This window comes from Petromyzon marinus, chromosome 30 (assembly GCF_048934315.1).
Source record: "Petromyzon marinus isolate PM22_M1 ecotype Great Lakes invasive population chromosome 30, UKy_Petmar_22M1.pri1.0, whole genome shotgun sequence".
NCBI lineage: Eukaryota > Metazoa > Chordata > Hyperoartia > Petromyzontiformes > Petromyzontidae > Petromyzon > Petromyzon marinus.
This window is the reverse complement of record NC_133696.1, coordinates 9194851-9217337: the sequence shown is the minus strand read 5'-3', so window position 1 is coordinate 9217337 and position 22487 is coordinate 9194851. Positions and strand designations below refer to the sequence as shown.

The 22487-nt window shown below is 52.2% G+C and overlaps 1 protein-coding gene across 4 annotated transcripts in view; it reads left to right on the top strand.

Moving 5' to 3' along the window:
* LOC116947576 (plexin-B1-like) overlaps positions 1–12424 on the top strand; it is a 107466-nt gene extending 95042 nt beyond the window's left edge. For all 4 annotated transcript variants that reach the window (XM_032963484.2, XM_032963483.2, XM_076070694.1 and 1 more), the window contains 10 exons: positions 228–387; positions 1124–1227; positions 1716–1803; positions 1983–2149; positions 2989–3149; positions 3633–3780; positions 4832–4896; positions 8081–8156; positions 8565–8639; positions 9532–12424. In XM_032963484.2, coding sequence (XP_032819375.2) covers positions 228–387; positions 1124–1227; positions 1716–1803; positions 1983–2149; positions 2989–3149; positions 3633–3780; positions 4832–4896; positions 8081–8156; positions 8565–8639; positions 9532–9636 — 1149 coding nt within the window. In that variant the 3' untranslated portion in view covers positions 9637–12424. The remainder of the gene's footprint in view (positions 1–227; positions 388–1123; positions 1228–1715; positions 1804–1982; positions 2150–2988; positions 3150–3632; positions 3781–4831; positions 4897–8080; positions 8157–8564; positions 8640–9531) is intronic.
* The last annotated feature ends 10063 nt before the right edge of the window (positions 12425–22487 follow it).

Genomic DNA, 22487 nt, shown 5'->3' with positions numbered 1-22487 from the left:
TTCATAGGTGCCCCAAAAGTCTGTCAAGGGTACACAGGGGAGCACTTGTCCTTGTGTGTACGTATATATTTATATATACTTGAGGCTGTGTGTATGTGATGCTTGGCCGGCATAAAACCGGCCACACCACCACCTCGTGCGCCATGCCAGCCTTCCCTGATACTCGCATGCACTCGCCCCGACGGTGTTGTTAAGGCTACGCGGTGGCGTGTGTGCGGCGGCGGCAGATGCTGAACGTGACGGTGCAGGGCAGCATGGAGGAGCAGCCCACGTCCGTGCGCCTGCTGGACTGCGACAGCATACATCAGGCCAAGGAGAAGATCCTGGAGCAGGTCTACAAGAACTTGCCCTTCTCGCAGCGCCCCGCCATCTGCGACGTCGACCTGGGTGGGTGTCCCTCGCCGGGGGCTCGTGATGCGGGGGGAGGAGGGGGGATTGGTGGAGGGGCGGGGGCGAGGTGGGGCGCGGCCTTGCAACCACTTCATGTTTGGGCTCGCGTCATATCGCTCTTGGTGGGAGCTACGGCCGTGTTCGGTTTGCGTGTTTTCTTGGTGTTGTAATATTTGCCCCCATCGTGTCCCCGTTGCCCTATCGGCATTGGTGTGCCATGAGACGGGAGCACCCGCTCAGACAGCGGTGCCACCCTTCGTGTTATCAAGAATGGCTTGCGGAAGTGGATATCACAGAGATACCTCCTAGAGATCCTTGCAAGTGTCCTCTTGTCCACATCAGAGAAGGAAGCGCATTAACATTTTAGAGTAATGTTCGTCACATGACGGTGAAACGGATATTGTTCATTCTCAGGGCTGAACTTTAGTCAAATGAAGTGCAGAATCAAATGTTTAAATTCATCGAGGTTTTTGTGTCATCAGAACCCATACATTCACTACACACCATGAGAACCTAGTTTAATCACAACTTGGTTTATGCGAGTCTATGGGTCGTCTCTGTGCGAGTCACCGGTGAGCGGACTGCGATCATCAACTCACTGTACCTCTTGAGAGCCCTGTTTAGTTCCACAGACGTTTGAAGCCCGGATCTGAACCCAGTACCTGAGCGGTGCCGGCCCGGCATTCTGACCAGTGGTTTATACCACGCGGCCGCGCGATTTTTGTCTACGCAGAGTGGCGCAACGGCTATGCGGGGCACCTGGTCCTCTCCGACGAGGACGTCACGTCCGTCTCGCACGGCCGCTGGAAGAGAGTCAATACCCTGCAGCACTACAAGGTGCCAACGGTCCCCTGACCCCCGAACCCTGTCAACCTCTCACCCCCAACCCTAACGCCATCCCGGCTTCATCGCTCTGCTCCTGCCTAGCGACTTTGGTGCTACTGCTGCTCGGTGATGAAAGCTCGTAACTGGCAACTTGATGGCTACAAAGTATCACTTGACCGGACAAAACTAAAACCTGACGATTTGCATTTCGTCAGAAATTAAGGTCTGCGGCATGGTGAGGGGGAAGGGGGCAAGGGGGAGGATCGGCTATCTCGTGATCGCAGGTGGCCCTGACACGTCCACCCCGTGTCCTGCTGTTCGTCACAAACGCGCCTCCACTTCTGCCGTTTGAAGTGTTTTTTCCATGCGTGTTCGACCACAAACCGGCACCTGTCGCCGGTCGCGGTGGCTGTGGTGGCCAGGGTTGTCGCGTTGGCCGCGCGGCGCGGTTTGGTCGCGGCCTGCCTGCAACACAGCGTGGCTCTGTCCGTTTGCCACAGGTCCCCGACGGAGCGACGGTGGCACTCGTACAGAGGTTCAAAAGCAGCCACGTTCAGGACCAGCACCGCGACCACTGCGTCGGCGAGCGTGAGTGGCGACGTGCGGCAGCAACACATGCATGCACCCAGCGAACCTGTAACGTCGCCCCAACATAGGCCCGGCGGTTCCCACTATGCGCCAACGTTTTGGGAACTCGTCGTAGTGCTGACGCCACCACCCTGGCGCCTGACGACGATGGTGATGGCTTGACGGCGTGATCTGTGCAGGAACCCCGATGCTGGAAGACGGTGACGAGGGCGGCTTCCAGCGCTGGCACCTCGTCAAGTCCACGGACGACGTGGAGGTGCACCGCAGCAAGCGCAGCAGCATGCGCGATCGCGACCGCACCAAGGTCATCCCCGAGATCTACCTCACGCGCCTGCTCTCCATGAAGGTACCGCTTGCTCCTCCGCTTCTTCCTCCTCCGCTTCCTCATCTTCCTCGTCCCCCTCTTCTCATTTTGGTGGAGAACGAGTCCGCTGACCTGCGACAGGGGTGACCGCGCGTCCCCCGGTCTTTGCCCTGCGCTCACACGCGCCGGCTCGGGCATGAGGTGGCAGCTCCCCCGGCCGCGCAATTGCGCGAGGCCTGGCGCAGGCTCCGCAGTTGATTAAACTTTGAATCCGATACCCGGAGTGGAGTTATTCTTTGTCGATTTGGAAAGTCACTCGGGAGCTGCCCGGTAAACATCAAGCAACCTTGGGCCAACATTGGACCAACGTCAAGCAACGTTGGGCCAACATTGGACCAACGTCAAGCAACGTTGAGCCAACATTGGACCAACGTCAAGCAACGTTGGGCCAACATTGGGCCAACATCAAGCAACCTTGGGCCAACATTGGACCAACGTCAAGCAACGTTGGGCCAACATTGGACCAACGTCAAGCAACGTTGGGCCAACATTGGACCAACGTCAAGCAACGTTGGGCCAACATTGGACCAACGTCAAGCAACGTTGGGCCAACATTGGACCAACGTCAAGCAACCTTGGGCCAACATTGGACCAACGTCAAGCAACGTTGGGCCAACATTGGGCCAACATTTGCATGTTTACGTGGTACATGAGTTTCAGCTGCACTCTCTCATCGATCTTTGTCCCCATCTAACCACCAATGCAGTGCGGGGCTGGCGATCACGTTGTGACGCCTCCGTGGGAGTGTGCGATCGTGGCATTGCCGCGTGCGCGTTGCGTGAGTGTCGCGCCGGTGTGCGCGTGTCTGTCCCTTTTTGCAGGGCATCCTGCAGAAGTTCGTCGACGACTTCTTCCGGGTGGTGCTGAGCACGAGCCGTCCGGTACCGCCCGCCGTCAAGTACTTCTTCGACTTCCTGGACGAGGCGGCTGAGCGGCACGGCATCGAGGACCCGGAGACGATCCACATCTGGAAGACTAACAGGTGGCGGCGCCCGTACACACTCGCCACTCCACCGAAGGCCCCGTGATGGCCCATAGCGTGGATAGGCAATGGGCGTGCTCCCGGTGCCCTTGTGACCAACCCCTCACACCTATTTTGTCCACAAGACGACCGAGCGAAGCTGTGCCACCCGACGTCGCATGCGACGCACGAGTTGAGACGTGTGTAAGATGGCGTGGCGACACTGCGTCCTCGCGACACGCTGACTTAATGTTGCACGCAACAAATGCGTCATTCGCCCCGCCCCCTGGCCCTGCTTGGCCCCGAGCCAGATTCAGACGTCGTCTTGTGAACGCAGCATGTCGCGGTTTGGTTCCGGCTTGGCTCGACAAATATCCAGTGGGAAAATCGCCTGTAACGTGCCGACCTGACGCTGGCTCCGCTCAGATGTGCCAGTGGAAATGGGGGTATGACTGACCTCAATTCTCTGTACCCCCCCCCGCCCCCTCTCCGTGCGTGTTCCAGCCTGCCGCTCAGGTTCTGGGTAAACATTCTGAAGAACCCGAACTTCGTGTTCGACGTGCAGGTGAGCGACATTGTGGACGCGTCGCTCTCCGTGATCGCGCAGACCTTCATGGACTCGTGCACCACCCAGGAGCAGAAGCTGGGCCGGGTGAGTGTCATCGCGAGCAGCATGAGCATGTCGCGAGCAGCATGGGCATCTAGATACACACGATCATCTAGATACGCACGAGTATCTAGACACACATGAACATCTAAAAACGAAGCAGACTATTTTTATTTTACCAGGCAAGGCCCACTGAGCTGTATAGCTTTTTTCAGAAGTGACCTGGACGCAAGTGACAGCTCAACGAAGCGGCTTATCACGTGGAAATTTCTAGCAGCCAAATACATCTAGACACACATGAGCACGCGGACACATAGAACAAGAGCACACCGGGGACCAGACGAGCAAAGTCGAGTGCCCCTTGAGATTCCACCTTTTAGAAAAATGTACACACGCACATCTCGGCCTATTTGCTGTCTCTGGCCGGAAGGTCAAACCTCGGTGTTTGCATTGGTTGGCCATTCTGAGGACACGACGAAGAGGGGGGGGAAGCTCAGTGAAACGAATCGTCGCTGAGCTTTCACCCCTTGCTTGTTGCCGAGTCACAAATCACAAGCCTCCAGTGCTGCCAGTGTCGCACGTGACTGAGTGGACGCTGGGCGCCCCTGCGGTTTCATCGGTTCTCCTTTTGCGAGACTCGTTCTGTTATTTTGTGGAACGGTACTAGACATTTGGATCGTCGCCACCACCCTGAAGGTGTTTATACAAAAAACTGTTACTGGTAGGCAATTATTTTTTCAATGTAATCGCGATTCTCTCCCGTTGGTAACTTTCTGCACACATGATGCCGCTGTGATGTGGCCGTGAATATTTTCACCCTGGCTCATGGACCACTCAGTCTTGACGCTGCTTTGTAAATCCACACTGATTACTCTCTCCCCATGTCTTTCTCTCCTTGCCTCTCTCCGTATTCTCTCTCCCTGTTTCTCCCGGTGTTTCTCTTTCCCCGTGTCTCTCTCTCCACGTGTTCTCTCCTTCCATGTTGCTCTCTGTCCCCGTGTCTCTCTCTGGCCCCACGTCTCTCCATGTCTCTCTCCGTCCCTGTGTCCCTCTCCCCATCTCTCTCCCATGTGTCTCTATCTATCTCTGTATGCAGGACTCCCCCATCAACAAGCTGCTCTACGCAAGGGAAATCTCTGGATACAAGAAAATGGTGGAAAAGTACGGCCCTCGCCACTCACGGACATCGCCACAGCAGAGCCCATTGATACGCACGGCAGACAACAACAACTTCCCTTGTTGATTTGGAAGTTACTCAGAGCCACCCAGCACTTACACCAAGGCCGTAATATTCAAATATGCTCAAAATGTCCCCCCCAATATATTGCTATAAAATATATTTCTGATTATTTGATTGTGGTTATGGTTGTACTTTATTAATCCCTAATCTCTGCCATTACATACAATGAAACAAGAAAAGGTAAATAAGAAAAAACAGAGCAATGTAATACAATACACTATTAGACATTGTTAAAAAGTCCATCCTATGTGTTAGTGAATTTTTTTAATATTTTAGGCAGGAAATTCGTTTTCAAATTTACATTTTTTTCTGGGGGGGACCCCCAGACCCTCTGGAAGATTGGGTCCTCCCCAATGTTGACTCCGTGGCTATGGCCTTGACTTACACCAACAGTCTGTTAAAGGCTATATGGGGGTAATCTTGTCTTTTGCCTGTGTATGTTTGCGTTTAGTGATGCGTTTACTTAAATGTTGTATTTTTCAAGAAGGCGATGACAGCTGTAGTTGTGGAAGGTATTTGTCATTTAAAATAATATTTGATTCGTCTTCGATATGACTTATTTTCTCTGCACAATGATATATGGATATCATTTATTCGTTATACACAATGACAAATGCCAACCTTGTCCAGATTCTTAGATATCTCACACGTAACGGATGGATTTGACACGCTGTTCAATGAGACACACAGAGACCGATTGTTTTAATGCAAACAAGTATCTTATTTATAAAAGATCCGAGCACCAGTCACTGAATATGCAACTGACACTCAACCAAAGAATACTTGATACGGTTACACAAATGAAAACAAATATAAACGAATCAATAGCTTCATTTTGGATTTAGGTTAATGCATCACCCCGTGCACAATATAATGTGTATGATTAGGCAAACGCAACAAAGCTGTAACTCGGATTTCGGTCTCTCAAACTCGTGTTGAGAAGGTGACACGGGGTAAGCGTGTAGGAGTCTGTTGCTGTGTGTGACTGTGAAGTCATCACACACGCGGCCTCTTGGAACAGCGCAGACAGCGGCTTGATCGGTGATGACACAGCCCCAGCCAGGTGATTGATGTAGCCGTTGGCTTGCCAGTTGTGGTCGAGTCTTGATGACGTGTAGAATGATGTTGATGTTCCTGTTCATTCACTGTCCCGACGGTACACACGAATGATCACCGTGGTAATTATTCACGAGCTTTTGGTGGTTTACAGTCACGTGTTGTTCAGCTCGTGTCATCCATGGCACGTGACCTTTGTAGCACAGTTGGATACCAATGCTAATGTATCTCACTCACTTTGAGTCTCTTTATTGTCCCTTGCGGTATGTCTCGGCTCTATATTATTCAACAACCGAATTTTTTTTTTTTTTCATCATCTCCACTGCTTTTTACAACTGTACCTCTGAGAGGTTACTCGGCGTTTCGGCCGTTCTCGTGCAAATACACCCGAGAGGAGCCTCACAAGCACGTGGGGTGGTGGGGGGGCAGAGTGCACGCTAGTCGGCCAACTTGAACATCGGGATTGGCCCTGGCTCTGGCTGTCTGAGCGCTCTCTGGCTCTGGTCCGCTGGGCGCTCTCTCAATCTCTCGCTCTCTGGCCGCTCTCTGTCCGCTCTTTGGGTGCTCTCGAGCTGTGGTCCTCCGTTGGTCTTCTTCTGGCCATTTCCAGTCGTTCTGGGCATTGATACTTTTAATGCTTATCGTATCTTTCACACGAGGGAGCTGACATATGTATGTATGTTGAACTTCTTTCACATCTTACGTAGCCAACCGTGCTAGTCGGAGGTGCGGGAGACCTTGCAAGGGGGACCTCGCAATTTGAATTAAACCTCCACAGCATGGCCATCAATCTACTTTTTTGGAGAGATGGTTTGTGTGCATTTGGCCTCGGGTTCCACGCTTGGTGTAGCGCAACTTCACGGTTTAGTGGCCACCCAGGGGAATGAGTGTCTTGGGCGCACCCAGGGTTCTCATTGTCACGTAGCTCACAAGTTAATTTAGACTCATGTCTGTAGTGCCAAGTTCCTTAACAAGAGAACATATATACTCAAACAACCATGAACTATTTACTGATATAATAATAGGGTTTTTCCCCTTTTTTCTGGCAACAAAACTGAAACCTTTTTTACAAGGATTCATGTCTACATTAACCACAAACCTGCAGTCAAATGTAAACAAAAAACATACTATGATAATATATGCATTTTCTTTGGTTCTTTCGGTAAAGTCACGTAGAATGAGAATAAAATAAGAAATTGATAAAATAAAATAACACAATAATATTCTCGTCGTGAGAATATTGTGTTATTTTATTTTATCAATTTATTATTTTATTCTCATTCTACGTTACTGATGAAGGCCGCTTGTGTTGTGGCCGAAACGTCGTGAGAATATTATTGTGTTATTTTCTTTTATCAATTTATAATTTTATTCTCATTCTACGTGACTTTACCGAAAGAACCAAAGAAGATGAATCCTTGCAGTCACGAAAGCTTTAAATCGAAATATATGCATTGTCCTTGAAACTGATTGGTCCACACCAAGGGACGGCCTTCTTTTGATCCTCGACCCAATTGGTGCTCGACCAGATGATGCCAAAAGGCGTACAGCTCAAAGACAATGCACTATCAAAGTAATGAGGGCTCGGGGTGAGCATCTACATCATTAGACCTCCTTTGCCAGTACCAAAATTTGATAATAGGGTTTTTCCCCTTTTTTCTGGCAACAAAACTGAAACCTTTTTTTACAAAAGAAAGCCGTCCCTTTGTATGGACCAATCAGTTTCAAGGACAATGCATATATTATCATAGTATTTTTTTTGTTTGCATTTGACTGCAGGTATTGTGGTTAATGTAGACATGAATCCTTGTAAAAAAAGGTTTCAGTTTTGTTGCCAGAAAAAAAAGGGGAAAAACCCTATTATTAAATGTTGGTACTGGCAAAGGAGGTCTAATGATATTTACTGATAATTTTACTCATCATTGTGTTTAGTTTTAAGAGGCATACTATGATTGAGACAACCAGAAACAGAATCAGTAATTCACTTCTAAAGATACCTGTGTGTGCACACGCGTGCATGCGTGCCTGTGTGTGTGCGTGTGTCTCCAGGTATTACGCAGACATCCGCCAGATGGTACCGGTCCGTGATGAGGACATGAGAACGGAGCTGTCCGAGGAGTCACGGGTAAGTGGAGCGATAGTATAGTGCTCACCGCGCTGCACTACAAACCTGGCTACCCGAGATCAATTCCTGCTCGCGCCCAACATCAGTGACGATTATCTGAAGTGGTTCTGGCCCTCCTCTAGGTCGACTCGGCCTCAAATTAGTACCTGGTGCGGTGTGTAAAACATCAGCACTGGGGAGACAATGGCGGCAGAGTGTGGTGTTGGCAACCCATCCCCTCGTGTACTGGGCCGGCCTTCATAGCCGCTTGCTAACATTACTTGCCCCAACAGTCTGTTAAGGCTATACAGGGGATCTTTATATTTGTATGGACCACTTGCGTGTGTTTGTGTGTGTGCAGACCACTTGTGTACCGTTTGTGTGTGTGCATACGTGCGTGCGTAACGCGCGAATCTGCTGCATCCCCAGAACAACTCAAACGATCTCAATTCGATGGTGGCGCTTCACGAGCTCTACACGTACGTCAACAAGTACTACGACCAGGCGAGTTCCACCCCCCCCCCCCACCACACACCACCACACACCACCACGCTTCCCGGGCTGGGATGCCAGCCAGCAGACGATCGTTTGACCCGCTCGATCGCCACGTCGCATCGAGTTGACTCGCTCGCTCCACTCTTCTGACCGCCGCGATGGTTGGCCTTGCGCAACGTGGACGCCCGTCTGTCGGGCAGCTCCAACGGTCACGTTTAGTGGGCAGTGGTGACACTCAAAGCCAAAACGGCGACAAACTGACCGTGAACGGTCGCAGTCAGCGTAATCGAAAGCATCCGGCGCAAAGGAACAAACCATTGTGTTCGTCACACGGTGCACTGCTAACCCCTTTGAACATGACGGCACGTGACATGAGTGAAGTGTGCACCGAATCTGAGGTGCAAGTGACGATCAACTTCTGGCTCCTGCCCTACTGCAGCCTACGGCTTCGCAGCCGAGTTATTGTAACGCGCAACCCCCCGATTAGCACGGTTGGCTATGTACGGTGCGAAACAAGTTTAACATACATACATACATGGCCTTGCGGCCATGTGAGGTCTACCTTCCTCTGCAAAACTGCCCTAAATTTACGTTTATCCATCACTGCAAGCTTCTTTGCCACACTAATTGGGTGCTCGAGAGGGGAGCATGTTTTACCTGGCAACAACGCTGTTTCTGATTTGAATGCAGACACTTATAAATTTGAGCACTAATTTGAGTGGCATTATTGGACAGCCCCGACAGGTGTGCCTTAAATCGTTAAATCTGTGGCATTCCGTCAAAGGTATTTAAAACCCAATTCGGCCCTGGTGAGGAGGAGAAGCGTTCCCCCCCCCCCCCCCCCACCCATGCTGCTGGCGCTTGACCGCCAGGACGTGCGTCTGCATGCTCGCGTGCGCAGGTGATCACCGCGCTGGAGGACGACCCACACACCCAGAAGATGCAGCTGGCGTACCGGCTGCAGCAGGTGGCGGCGGCGGTGGAGAACAAGGTCACCGACCTGTGACGGGGCGACGACCACGTGTCGTCCGGCCCGTGCCCCTTGGCGCTGCCTGAGCGGAGGGGGTAGGGGGGGGGGCCCTACCCCTGCGCGGCAGACACGTGTTGGTGGAAGGTCCTGCCCGCGGGAGCGCCGGGCAAGATCGCCAAAGCCGCGAAGGCCGCTTCGGTAGCGTGCGCGTGCCGCAACAATATTCTCGTTTGAAATCGGATGCCCCCAGTGAAATAGTTTTTCGTCAATTCGGCAAGCCGCTCAAGAGATGGATGAGGTGCAGCTGCCCTCTCTCCTCAGCGCCATTCTTTGTCGACATCCGCCCCCCCCCACCCGGACCCACCGATGAAGTGCTTCCCACTCGTGCCGCCTCCTCGTCCCCCGTGGCGCGGCGCAACACGGCGGTCTCTTCGCAGCGGCGCCCGCGATCACGAGATGACTCGGCGCTCTCGCCGATCCTTTTAACCTCTCCACCCAGCTGCACAAGGCCGCCGTGCGAGCGACCAAGTACATTTTAATAAAAAAAAAACTCATCACGAAGAGGTTGCAGGAACCGGGCCTGCTGCGATTGGCTGGGTGGTTGGTGGCGGCGGCGCACGCCAGGAGCTGCGGCGAGGGACTACGCGCTGCCACGACAACGATAACGATGGCCACGACATCTTCCGCCATTCTCCCCCCCCACCCCCCCCCCCCGGCCTTGTTGTTGTAACGGAAGAACGAACGAGTTTTTAAAACGGTTAATTTTTGTAAACGGCTGCAAAGAAAATAGGAAATGTTGTTGTGGTTTTGGGAGATGGTTGGCTCCGGGGGAGATCGCCTTACTTGCAACCTCTGTCGGAAAGTAGTCAACAAGGGCTCCACCTCTCAAAACCGTTTAAAGATGTAGAGACATTTTTTTGTAAGTGGGACTTCCCTCGCTCCCCACCGGTTTGTGTGTTCTTTAATCACCACTAACTGAAGCCCCGCGTTGCTGAAGAAAAGCGTCGTCTACTGTAGAAGGAAGAGAGAACTTGCAAACCCGAGAGAAGGAGTCTTCAGGTCGATTGTGGGCGCACCAGGGTAAGGCACCGCCACCCCCTAACCTCGTAGTCTGCGCGCGAAAAAAAATCACTTTAATCAAAACCGGGTGGCTGTATTCACAAACTAAGTGCTTTCTCGTTTGGCAATAATAATGATAATAATCCATGATTTTAACATTATTTATTTTAAAGCTGTACGTGTTTTAAATCATCTACTGTAGAAAAGGGGGGAGTACCGTTGTGACGCGGCCCAAGTGGATGCGCGCATGTTGTGCTGTATGTATATAATGATCCTTTGTATGCACACTGGGATAACAACAAAAAAAGCCTGTTTTGCTGTAAGTTGTACCCTGGTCAAAGCTTAGCCATTCCTCCCCATACGTGACCCCTGACGCCGTGGCGTGGATCAAGGGGCAGCTGGGCTTGGACTGTGTTGCCGTGGGAGGGGCCAGCGGTGCCAAAGCGCACCCAGCGGCGTGGTCCTGTGGCAATTCACGAGCATCATTGGTCGTGCTCCAGTTCTCGTTTTGAAATATTCCGGGCTCATGTACGTGAAGCTGAAAATATGACCCCTTTACACGGCCGTTAAAATAAAGTATGCGAAATCCACCTTCCTATTATGTGAGAATAATAAATCCCACCGCGCCCTCGTTATACGTATTGATTGAGGTCATATTCCATCCCCCATTTGCGTTTCTCTGTCGGAAACCGGTTGAGCCTGTTCACGCGACTGTGCCTCCCGGACCAGAACGGCACGAAGCCCGGCCCTGGGTCTCGCGGTTCGCACCTTGGCCGTGCCGGCGTTTGTGCTCTCGCCGCTTGATGATTGTATCCGGGGATGCCCCGCGGCGTTTTGTTTGCGTCTAATTTGTTGCCGTAGAGGAAAGAACCCGTTAACAATCCCTTGCAGGCCATGACGATGTCACTGCTTTTCAGGGGCACATTTATGGGGCTCAAGGGCCCCGAGGCAGAACCCAAAGGCCTGAGGATATTATGCGGGGTTCGGAGTCAGGTTTCCACTTGTGAAATATTTGAAAAAAATGGGGCATATCTTGGGTAGAAGAATATCGCAAAATGCTACAAGAGCGGAGAACCCCTTGTAAATTAATTGTCTTGCGTGGCATTTTACTGTGCAAATGACACCACCGAGACTTTCAATGTCTCCAGGATGACTGACGGTTTTCCCAGGATGGCTACCTCAACAGTATGGTCCTGGGAAGACCAGGGCAAGTGGCAACCCGAAGCTTAAGGGATAATTTGAACGTGTGATGGACATTAGGATCGGTAGGATTCCGTAGAAATCACTTGTGGGAGTCAATCGATCCCATCAAGAATTTGTCTGCCGAATCCTCAGGAATATCGCGAACGTGGGCCCCAGCCAGGTGGGACATTAAGCTGGCGGAAAACTTTCCGCAGCCGACCGATCGCAAGGCCCTCGTTTGTAACCGTGCACATTTCCAAGCGGTGGCTGTGGGTTTTTTGTTGTTGCAAATTTACACACGATGATGTTATAGTTTTGGGAGAAACGTGCGACGCTCACTGCGGCCGTTCCCGTGCCGCCTTGAGAGTGGCACAACGTGGTCACGTCCCCGCCGCGGACCCGGCGTGGCCAAGAGGCCTCGTCTCGCTGTGGGACCGACACGACCCGTTGACCACGTTTACCTTCGCTTGCTCGTTTTCCCAAAACCGATTTGTATCTTTTATTTTGTTAAATTTAAGTCTACATTTTACAGCGCGCAGGATGGTGGTTGTTGTTTTGAGAGAATGAATGCCTTAAAACTAGACACCAGCTGTGATGTCGCTTGGATTATTCTGCCGTTGTGGAGTCGGTGTATGTGTGCGCGCGGTGACTGTGAGTATCACGATTGTGGCTCTGCGTCCCACGTTGTGCTCTCCTGTTGTGACCAGCTCATATCCACGTAGCGTACTTGGCCGTCATCTAGTTGCACAACCGTGTTGTGTTTGTCCCACTAAAATGTTCTTGCTTTGGTGTTGTTGCACTGATATCAGACCCCTAGGCTTTATTATTGCAGCTGGTGAGACCACGTGGAATTAAGCAGCTCTGTTACAAAACGACCACAGCCCAAGACCATCGGCACTGGTGGCAGTTATTTGACATTGCAGTTACATAAGATTTACATAGAGACCCATGGAGTTACACAGATACCCATGGAGTTACAGAGACCCATATCATTACATAGATGCCCATATGGTTACATAGAGACCCATAGAGTTACATAGGGATTCAAATAATTACATAGAGACCCATAGAGGTACAGAGGCCACAACCCAAGACCATCGGCAGTGGTGGCGGTTACCAGACGCTGCAGGGTGGAGGGAATGTGCAAACTAACCAGAGCAACAACACGTTATTTACACGACACGCATGATAGCACACCGAGACAAAGATCCCATGTGGCGTATGCGTTCACACGGCCTCAGCGAGGCATTCAGGAAAGGTGAGAGAGCCCGTTGAGACTCCCGGCAAAATATTGTAGAAGATACACTAACACATTCTGAATACTAGAGCAAACCCAATTCCTGAAACTTTGATTTTGCTCCATTAAACGCTCATTTGAGTGAATCTGCCACAAGAGTTGAGTGGCACGTGACCGCTCAATCCGATGCGAGGAGTGTAGCCGTGGCCGTTTGCTGCATCCTGAATGCGTTCACACGGTACCAGGGCTGGAGATGGAAAGACATTACTGGGGAAACTCCTAAATGGTCCCCCCTCACCCGCCACTAGATTTGGACTGTACACTATAGATCTCCTAAGTAGGAGGGGAATGAGTTTCGCTCGGTATGTGGGTCTATGTGTGTGTCTGTGGGTCTCTGTGCGTGTCTGTGGGTTTCTGTGGGTCTTTTGGGTGTTGGTGGGTTTCTGAGCGTGTCTGTGGGTCTCTGAGCGTGTCTGTGGGTATCTCTGTTGGTCTAGGAGTCTATCTATGAGTCAAATTAAAAAAAAACATGAATCCTTGATTCTTTTGGAAACGCAGTTGGGTTCAAAATGTCACTCCCACCACGGCATTCCGGGGCAATCCCCTGCCCATTTCCACCACTGTAATATGACGATACGCGATGCTAGACGGGACCGCCTGAGCATCCCAAGTGTTACAGGGCTTGGGGCACAAGGTGACCACAAGATGGTCATATCGCCGTGTATTTATAAAATCCTAGAACGATATAAAATACATTTCAAAACGTCCGTTGATTTGTTTTATTTACTTGCAGTTACCACCTCGTTAGGATGCCTCAAAACATGGACAATGGGTTAAAATTATTGATGTTCGTTATTCATAAATGTATTTCTCAAAACCGGTTTGGATCAGCCAAGGGGGGTACTCTGTTAAAACAGAATTCAACAGAGGTGGTAACACAGTAGCCAACAAAAGGTCGAAAACCGACTGCTCTATTGTCACGAACGATATCATTGTATTCTACCAAGTTGTGGATCGCAACGACCTCTGGTGGCCGGATTGGGTTAGGACAACCACTCCACGTTTCTCGCGCCCGCTCTCGCATTTTGTCACCAGGAGTTTCTCACGTCAATCAATTTTTATTGTACGTGCCGACATGGCCCTCGTATAGCATCCGCGCCCATCACAACGGCATGGTGAGGCTTCTAGGTTACCACGGAGCAACAGGGATGAGAAAATAATATTCGTCACGACCTCAGCGGCTAACACAACTGCGTGCAAAATAAAAGTGCGACCGTGCGCAACGAACAAGCATAAGAAAGGTGATTAGTAAATTAAATAAGTATTTTAGATTTTATGGAAAGGCAAAGTCTGAAAAGATATCTGGCACAGATCATTGTGTTTGTTTAAACCCTTAGGCTTTCGCAACTAATATCAATAATATAGGGTTTTTTTTGTGGGGTTAGATCGCGTAAATATAAATGTGTCGTTAAACCCGCCACCACCCGACACAGCCAACTAGTAAGGTTTGTCACGTAAACAGAACGTGCCAATTCGTCACTAGTACAGCAACACCGGTGTGTTGGAGAGCTAAGCCACAACATTTACAATCCGAGTACGACGTTTCGCCAGTAATTACAACGAGCATCATCAGGCGGAGAGCCACATTTCTGGAGAGATCTTGTTTCGTTAAGAATTGTTTTTTTTAAACATTCGGATAGCTACAGGCTTAGTGCTGCTTGGAAGCAAATAATCAAATAATAAATGGTTTCAATGCATGCCTCTACATGTCGCCATACGTCAATGGGGATTATCTGTGCGGAGACCATAGCAAGAACAATGTGCATGCATAAAGTGAGCTGTTTACCATATAAATAACCAAATGGATATCCCCCCCCTCGCACGTGAAGAGCTCGCAAGTGATGTCATCACATCTACCCCTCTAATTAACGAACAATACAGAAGGATTTCTCCACAAAACCGGCTTTCGCATGATGAAGATAGTTGTCGTTACTGGCGAAACGTCGTACTCGGATTGGAAATGCTCTCCCAACACAGCAGTGTGCTGTACTAGTAACGAATTGGCATGTTCTGTTTAAGTGACAAACCTCACTAATTGGCAGTGTCGGGTGGTCGCGGGTTTACCGACACATTTATATTTACGTGATCTAACCCCCCCCCCCCCCCCCAAAAAAAAAAAACCTATAACATTGTTTGTAGTTGTAACGTTATGATTAGCCCCTACTTGACATCTGTTTAAAAAAATCGCTTAATAGCTCATCGAATTCCTCCAGTATAAATACATATTTTGATAATTGAGAGACACTCTGCGCGTTTCGGATGTCCGGTGAACAGGCCGGGTGATGTTCCAGATTTTTCGGGGCTGCGCTCGCCAAGACTGTCTCCCCAGAGTCCGGTGAACAATCCTGGGCTGGGAAAGCCGTGCCGTTCCCGTGGGACGGAGTGTACAGAGTGTGCCTGAGGATTGGAGGGAGTTGTGGTTTTGCAAGTACATGGGGGGGGGGGGGGGGGCAAGCCGTCGCAGTACTTTGTAGGTGAGGAGAGCAACCTCGAATTGGATGCGGAAGCGGGACCGGTAGCCAGTGCATGCTGCGGTGCGTGGGGCGTAACGTGTTCAAAACGGCTAACCCGCCGAGTCATCCGGGCAGCTGCATTCTGCACTCGCTGAACACGTGTTCAGCTCCTGCGTTCTGAGCATTCTTTCCATTCACACAATTCCCCCCGTAGCCCGCGCTGTCGTTTCCCTGCCCCCTGCTCAAGCCCCTTGCTCCAAGAACCTGCTCTCATCTTCGGCCCATGACAGTCTCCCCCTAGCAAGAGTTGAATGTCTCACTGAACAGTGTGCGAGTCGCTGGTCGACTTCCTACAGTCGTAGGTGGCACACGACTTATAGCATCCGTAACGAGAGGTATACGGGATGTGGTGTGCCGAGTGGCATGCATTTCCTGGGTCGCCGACCTTGACAGATCTGACTGATTCCTCCAGTCTGAATAAGATTCTGACTCTTAAGACCCCGCTTCCTCCTCCCCCATAATAAAGACGCCTCCTCTTTCATTTCCCCCTAGATGCACACGTACCGGTCTATGCAGGATCTTGAGATCTGCACCGCTGTGTGTGGCGATATTTAAATCTGAATTGCAGGACCAGGCAGCGTTTCCACACTCACGCCATCCGGTGGCCAGTATCACGCATAGCGCTCTCCCCACCCCGCCATGTGTTGTCGGGTTGGACAACTAAGTTACGTGGTGTTGTTTGGCGCCGATGTCCGACGTTTCGCTCCACACGGGGGGGGGGGGGGGGGGGCTTCACGCACTGGATACAATAGTCACAGGTAAGTTAAACGCATGAGCCTCATTAGGTTAGGGTCTGATGAGTAGTGGCAGCTGAGTGGTGAGAGTCAGGTGAGTCAGGTGAGTCGTGTCAGCTGAGTGGTGAGGGTCAGGTGAGAAGAGGTGAAGAGTGTAAGGTGGGTGAGTAGTGTCAGCTGAGTGGTGAGAGGTAGGTGAGTAGTGTCAGCTGAGTGGTGAGAGATGAGTCAGGTGAGTCGTGTCAGCTGAGTGGTGAGGGTCAGGTGAGAAGAGGTGAAGAGTGTCAGGTGGGTGAGTAGTGTCAGCTGAGTGGTGAGAGGTAGGTGAGTGAGTAGTTTCAGCTGAGCAGTGTTAGGTGAGTTCAGAATCAGTATTCATCCTGGAGGAAACCGATGAGCTATAAAGCTCCTTTTTACAGATGTCCAGTAGGGGGGGGTCAGAAAGTTACAACAGCAAACAATACAAAAGCACGATAGGAGTGTAAAGAATAGAAAAGGTAAGCCAATCACTAATGAAAATAAAAACAACTTTGGCCTATTATTTGCTCATTTTTTTCTTGCGTGGTTATCGGGAGAACGGTGGGGCCAATCGGGGGAGGTGGAGTTATGGTCGCAGGGGAAGATTCGCACCGTTCATAGGACGGGGAGAGAAGCAAACAAAGATCGAGGACCACCGCACGTGCATTTGTGTGGCAAGAGGGTCGCCCACGAGGCCGACAACCCATGGTAGCTCGGTTGTAACGATGAGCAGGAAGTCTCACCTCCTCTCTCTTTCTCTCCCACCACCATCTCAAAGTGGTGAAGCTCTAAACGCAAGTCCCGGGGTCAACATCGCGCACGAGCTGACCGGTATCAAACTGGGGTTGTGACGCAAATACCCTGCGAGTGGCACTTGTATACTCTAGGGCCGAGTACCGCGTAACCAGTTTGGTGAAGGAGCACACCAAGGCCGTAGCCATGGAGTCAACATTGGGGGGACCAAATCTTCCAGGGTGTCTGGGGGTCCCAACCCAGAAAAATATCTAAATTTGAAAACTTATTTCCTGCCTAAAATATGAAAAAAATCACTAACACATGGGATGGACTTTTTATTTATTGTGTACAATAATGTCTAATAGTGTATTGTATTACATTGCTCTGTTTTTACTTTTTTTACATTTCTTGATTCATTGTATGGCAGAGATTATGGAATATAAAATACAACCATAACCACAATCATATAAACAGAAATCTATGCATTGATTTATATGAAGACAAGTCTAGATATTGTGGCCAAGGTTTAGCAAATTGTTGTTTTTATTTACATAGTATCTATATTTTTTATATATATAGAAATATATTAGGGGGGACATTTTCAGCGTATTTGAATATTGGCGGGGGGGGGGATGTGTCCCCCCCCCCCAACATATAATATAATTACGGCCTTGGAGCTCACACAACGAGCTTCGTTGATAGCCAGCGGCACGCTGCAATGCGAATCATCATCATGACCGGGACTTTGCAGTTCACAATAAGAGGTCACAAAAGTCTCCTCGTGAAAGACTCCGACACAGAATCTCTCTGGCTTCGATCTTCCGCGAAGCTGAAGGGCCACTACCTGTAACCATGGCGGCAGAAGTAGAAGTTGCGGATCATTGATGGTGATGATGCACAAATGTGAGATTACAAACTCTCCGGGCAATGCACGGTGACTGGTCACCGCACAGAACGGAACAAGGGGACGCGGACTCGGAGCCCGATTCATAAACACGGAGGAGTTCGCCTTTTGGCATCCTCTGGTCTAACACCGTTTGAGACTAGGCTCAAAAGAAAGCTGTCTCTGGTGTGGACCAATCAGTTTAAAAGACAATGCATATATTATCAGAGTATGCTTTTGTTCTGACCACAATGCTTGTGGTCAGAATGCAGACATGATTCCTTGTAAAAGGTTTCAGTTTGGTATTTTAACACCTGTTTTGTTGCCAGAAAAAGGGGAAACCCCTATTATCACGGAGGAGGAAGCGCCATCATCATTACCACAGGGGCCGTCCATAAATGACGTCACGCACCTGGGGGGGGGGTCAAACATTTGTGAGGATGTGTGACGAGGGGGGGGGGGGTGAGAAATGTGACGTCACATCAAAATGCGCAACTTTAAATAAATATAGACAACACGTTCAACTTAATTAAATATACTTTTTAATAAATGTATTCTACAACATCAGAGTGCAGCGCCACATTAAATACGTATTATAATGGAAATAGTTTAAAGCGATTTGAAGCATGTTTTTTTGGGGGGGGGGGGGGCAGAGCTTTGTGACGTCATATTTGGGGGGCGGTCTGACTTTTTCTGACGCCGTGTGACGAGGGGCGGGGGGTGTCAAAAATCGCGTCACGTCATTTATGGACGGCCCACAGAGATGCTGCACTCCACTGCTCTTGATGCCATCATCTGACTCAACAACCACGTCTGTGAAAAATGACATCTGCTGCTCCACATCAACATTATCCGTGCAAAGCAGAAGACGCATCTGTAGAGTGACACAAATATCTAAATGGAGGCTACTCCTGGCTCAAACGCCTCAATGTAGAATTCCAGTTCTACGAATCAACATCAACATTAGCCATAGACAGATTACGTAATAGATCCATGAAACTCATTGTGGCGAGCACCCCGTGCGTTAAGTAACGCGATGACGCCACCACGCGTCCGGAGCGCGATTATGTCATCGCGCGCGCGCACAGCTTCACGCACGTGACGCAATCACAACACAAGGTTTATAAGCTCGTGACGTCATTCAAACGCGCGCAGTTTCGACGCGTGACGTCACTCCGCCAGGGGTAGGTTGTGCGGGGTGGGGGAGAAGCGTGTGGGGGGGGGGAAGAAATGTGTGGGGGGGGGAGAAATGTGTGTGGGGGGGGAGAATTGTGTGTGGGGGGGGGGAGAATTGTGTGTGGGGAGAATTGTGTGTGGGGGGGGAGAATTGTGTGTGGGGGGGGGAGAAGTGTGTGGGGGGGGGGGGGGGGGGAATTGTGTGTGGGGGGGGGGGAGAATTGTGTGTGGGGGGGAGAATTGTGTGTGGGGGGGGGGGGGAGAATTGTGTGTGGGGGGGGGGAGAATTGTGTGTGGGGGGGGGAGAATTGTGTGTGTGGGGGGGGAGAATTGTGTGTGGGGGGAGAATTGTGTGTGTGGGGGGGGGAGAAGTGTGTGGGGGGGGGAGAATTGTGTGTGGGGGGGGAAGAATTGTGTGTGGGGGGGGGGAGAATTGTGTGTGGGGGGGGAGAATTGTGTGTGGGGGGGGGAGAAGTGTGGGGGGGGAGAATTGTGTGGGGGGGGGAGAATTGTGTGTGTGGGGGGGGGCGAATTGTGTGGGGGGGGGGAAGTGTGTGGGGGGGGGGAGAATTGTGTGTGTGGGGGGGAGAATTGTGTGTGGGGGGGAGAATTGTGTGTGGGGGGGGGAGAATTGTGTGTGGGGGGGGGGAGAAGTGTGTGTGGGGGGAGAATTGTGTGTGGGGGGGGGGGAGAAGTGTGTGGGGGGGGGGAATTGTGTGTGGGGGGGGGAGAAGTGTGTGGGGGGGGGGAGAATTGTGTGTGGGGGGGGGGAGAAGTGTGTGGGGGGGGAGAATTGTGTGTGGGGGGGGGGAGAATTGTGTGTGGGGGGGGAGTATTGTGTGTGGGGGGAGAAGTGTGTGGGGGGGGAGAAGTGTGTGTGGGGGGGGGAGAATTGTGTGTGGGGGGGGAGAAGTGTGAGGGGGGGGGTGTGTGTGGGGGGGAGAAGTGTGTGGGGGGGGAGATGTGTGTGGGGGGGAGAAGTGTGTGGGGGGGGGGAGAATTGTGTGGGGGGGGGAGAAGTGTGTGTGGGGGGGGGAGAATTGTGTGGGGGGGGAAAGGTGTGGGGGGGGGGGGAAGTGTGTGGGGGGGGGGAAAGTGTGTGGGGGGGGGAGAATTGTGTGTGGGGGAGAATTGTGTGTGGGGGGGGGGGAGAATTGTGTGTGGGGGGGGGGAAGTGTGTTGGGGGGGGGGGGATGTTTGGTGGGGGGGGGAGAAGTGTGTTGGGGGGGGGAGAATTGTGTGTGGGGGGGGAGAAGTGTGGGGGGGGGAGGGAGAAGTGTGTGGGGGGGGGGAGAATTGTGTGTGGGGGGGAGAAGTGTGTGGGGGCCGAATTGTGTGTGTGTGTGGGGGGAGATTGTGTGTGGGGGGGGAGAATTTTGTGTGGGGGGGAGAATTGTGTGTGGGGGGGGGAGAAAGTGTGTGGGGGGGGGAGAATTGTGTGTGGGGGGGGGGGGAGAATTGTGGTGGGGGGGGGAGAAGTGTGTGTGGGGCGGGGGGGGAAGTGTGTGGGGGGGGAGAATTGTGTGTGGGGGGGGGGAGAAATGTGGTGGGGGGGGGGGGAGAATTGTGTGTGGGGGGGAGAAGTGTGTGGGGGGGAGAATTGTGTGTGGGGGGGCGGAGAAGTGTGTGGGGGGGGGGGGAGAATTGTGTGTGGGGGGGGGGAGAAGTGTGTGGGGGGGGGGAGAATTGTGTGTGGGGGGGGGGAGAGATTGTGTGGGCGGGGGGAGAATTGTGTGTGGGGGGGGGGAGAGTGTGTGGGGGGGGGAGAGTGTGTGTGGGGGGGGAGAATTGTGTGTGGGGGGGGGAGAGAATTGTGTGTGGGGGGGGAGAAGTGTGTGGGGGGGGGAGATGTGTGTGGGGGGGGGAGAAGTGTGTGGGGGGGGGAGAGTGTGTGGGGGGGGGAGAAGTGTGTGGGGGGGAGAATTGTGTGTGGGGGGGGGAGAATTGTGTGTGGGGGGAGGGAGAATGTGTGTGGGGGGGGGAGAGAATTGTGTGTGGGGGGGGAGAAGTGTGTTGGGGGGGGAGAATTGTGTGTGGGGGGGGGGAAGTGTGTGGGGGGGGGGGAATTGTGTGTGGGGGGGGAGAGTGTGTGGGGGGGGGGGAGAATTGTGTGTGGGGGGGGGAGTATTGTGTGTGGGGGGGATTGTGTGGGGGGGGGGAGAATTGTGTGTGGGGGGGGGTAGAAGTGTGTGTGTGGGGGGAGGAGAATTGTGTGTGGGGGGGGAGAATTGTGTGGGGGGGGGGAGAAGTGTGTGGGGGGGGGAGAAGTGTGTGGGGGGGGGGAGAAGTGTTGTGGGGGGGGGGAGAAGTGTGTGGGGCGGGGGGAGAATTGTGTGTGTGGGGGGGGGGAGAATTGTGTGTGGGGGGGGGGAGAATTGTGTGTGGGGGGGGGAGAAGTGTGTGGGGGGGGAGAATTGTGTGTGGGGGGGGGAGAATTGTGTGTGGGGGGGGGAGAGTGTGTGGGGGGGGAGAATTGTGTGGGGGGGGGGGAGAATTGTGTGTGGGGGAGGGAGAATTGTGTGTGGGGGGGGAGAATTGTGTGTGGGGGGGGGGAATTGTGTGTGGGGGGGGAGAAGTGTGTGGGGGGGAGAATTGTGTGGGGGGGAGAATTGTGTGTGGGGGGGGAGAATTGTGTGGGGGGGGGGAGAATTATGTGGGGGAGAATGTGGGGTGGGGGGGGGGAGAAGTGTGTGGGGGGGGGGGAGAAGTGTGTGGGGGGGGGGAGAATTGTGTGTGGGGGGGGGAGAATTGTGTGTGGGGGGGGGGAGAATTGTGTGTGTGGGGGGGGGGGATAATTGTGTGTGGGGGGGGAGAATTGTGTGTGGGGGGGAGGAGAATTGTGTGGGGGGGGAGAAGTGTGTGTGGGGGGGAGAATTGTGTGTGTGTGGGGGGGAGAATTGTTTGTGGTGGGGGGGGGAGAATTGTGTGGGGGGGGAGAGAATTGTGTGTGTGGGGGGAGAATTGTGTGTGGGGGGGGGGAGAATTGTGTGTGGGGGGGGGGAGAATTGTGTATGGGGGGGGAATTGTGTGTGTGGGGGGGAGAATTGTGTGGGGGGGAGAGAATTGTGTGTGGGGGGGGGGAATTGTGTGTGGGGGGGGAGAATTGTGTGTGTGGGGGGGAGAATTGTGTGTGGGGGGGGGAGAATTGTGTGTGTGGGGGGGGGGAGAATTGTGTGGGGGGGGAGAGAATTGTGTGTGGGGGGGGGGGGAGAATTGTGGGGTGGGGGGGAGGAGAATATTTTGCTGTATTTTTCATGGATTTTCTGTTTGCAGTCACAAAGTCACTTTAA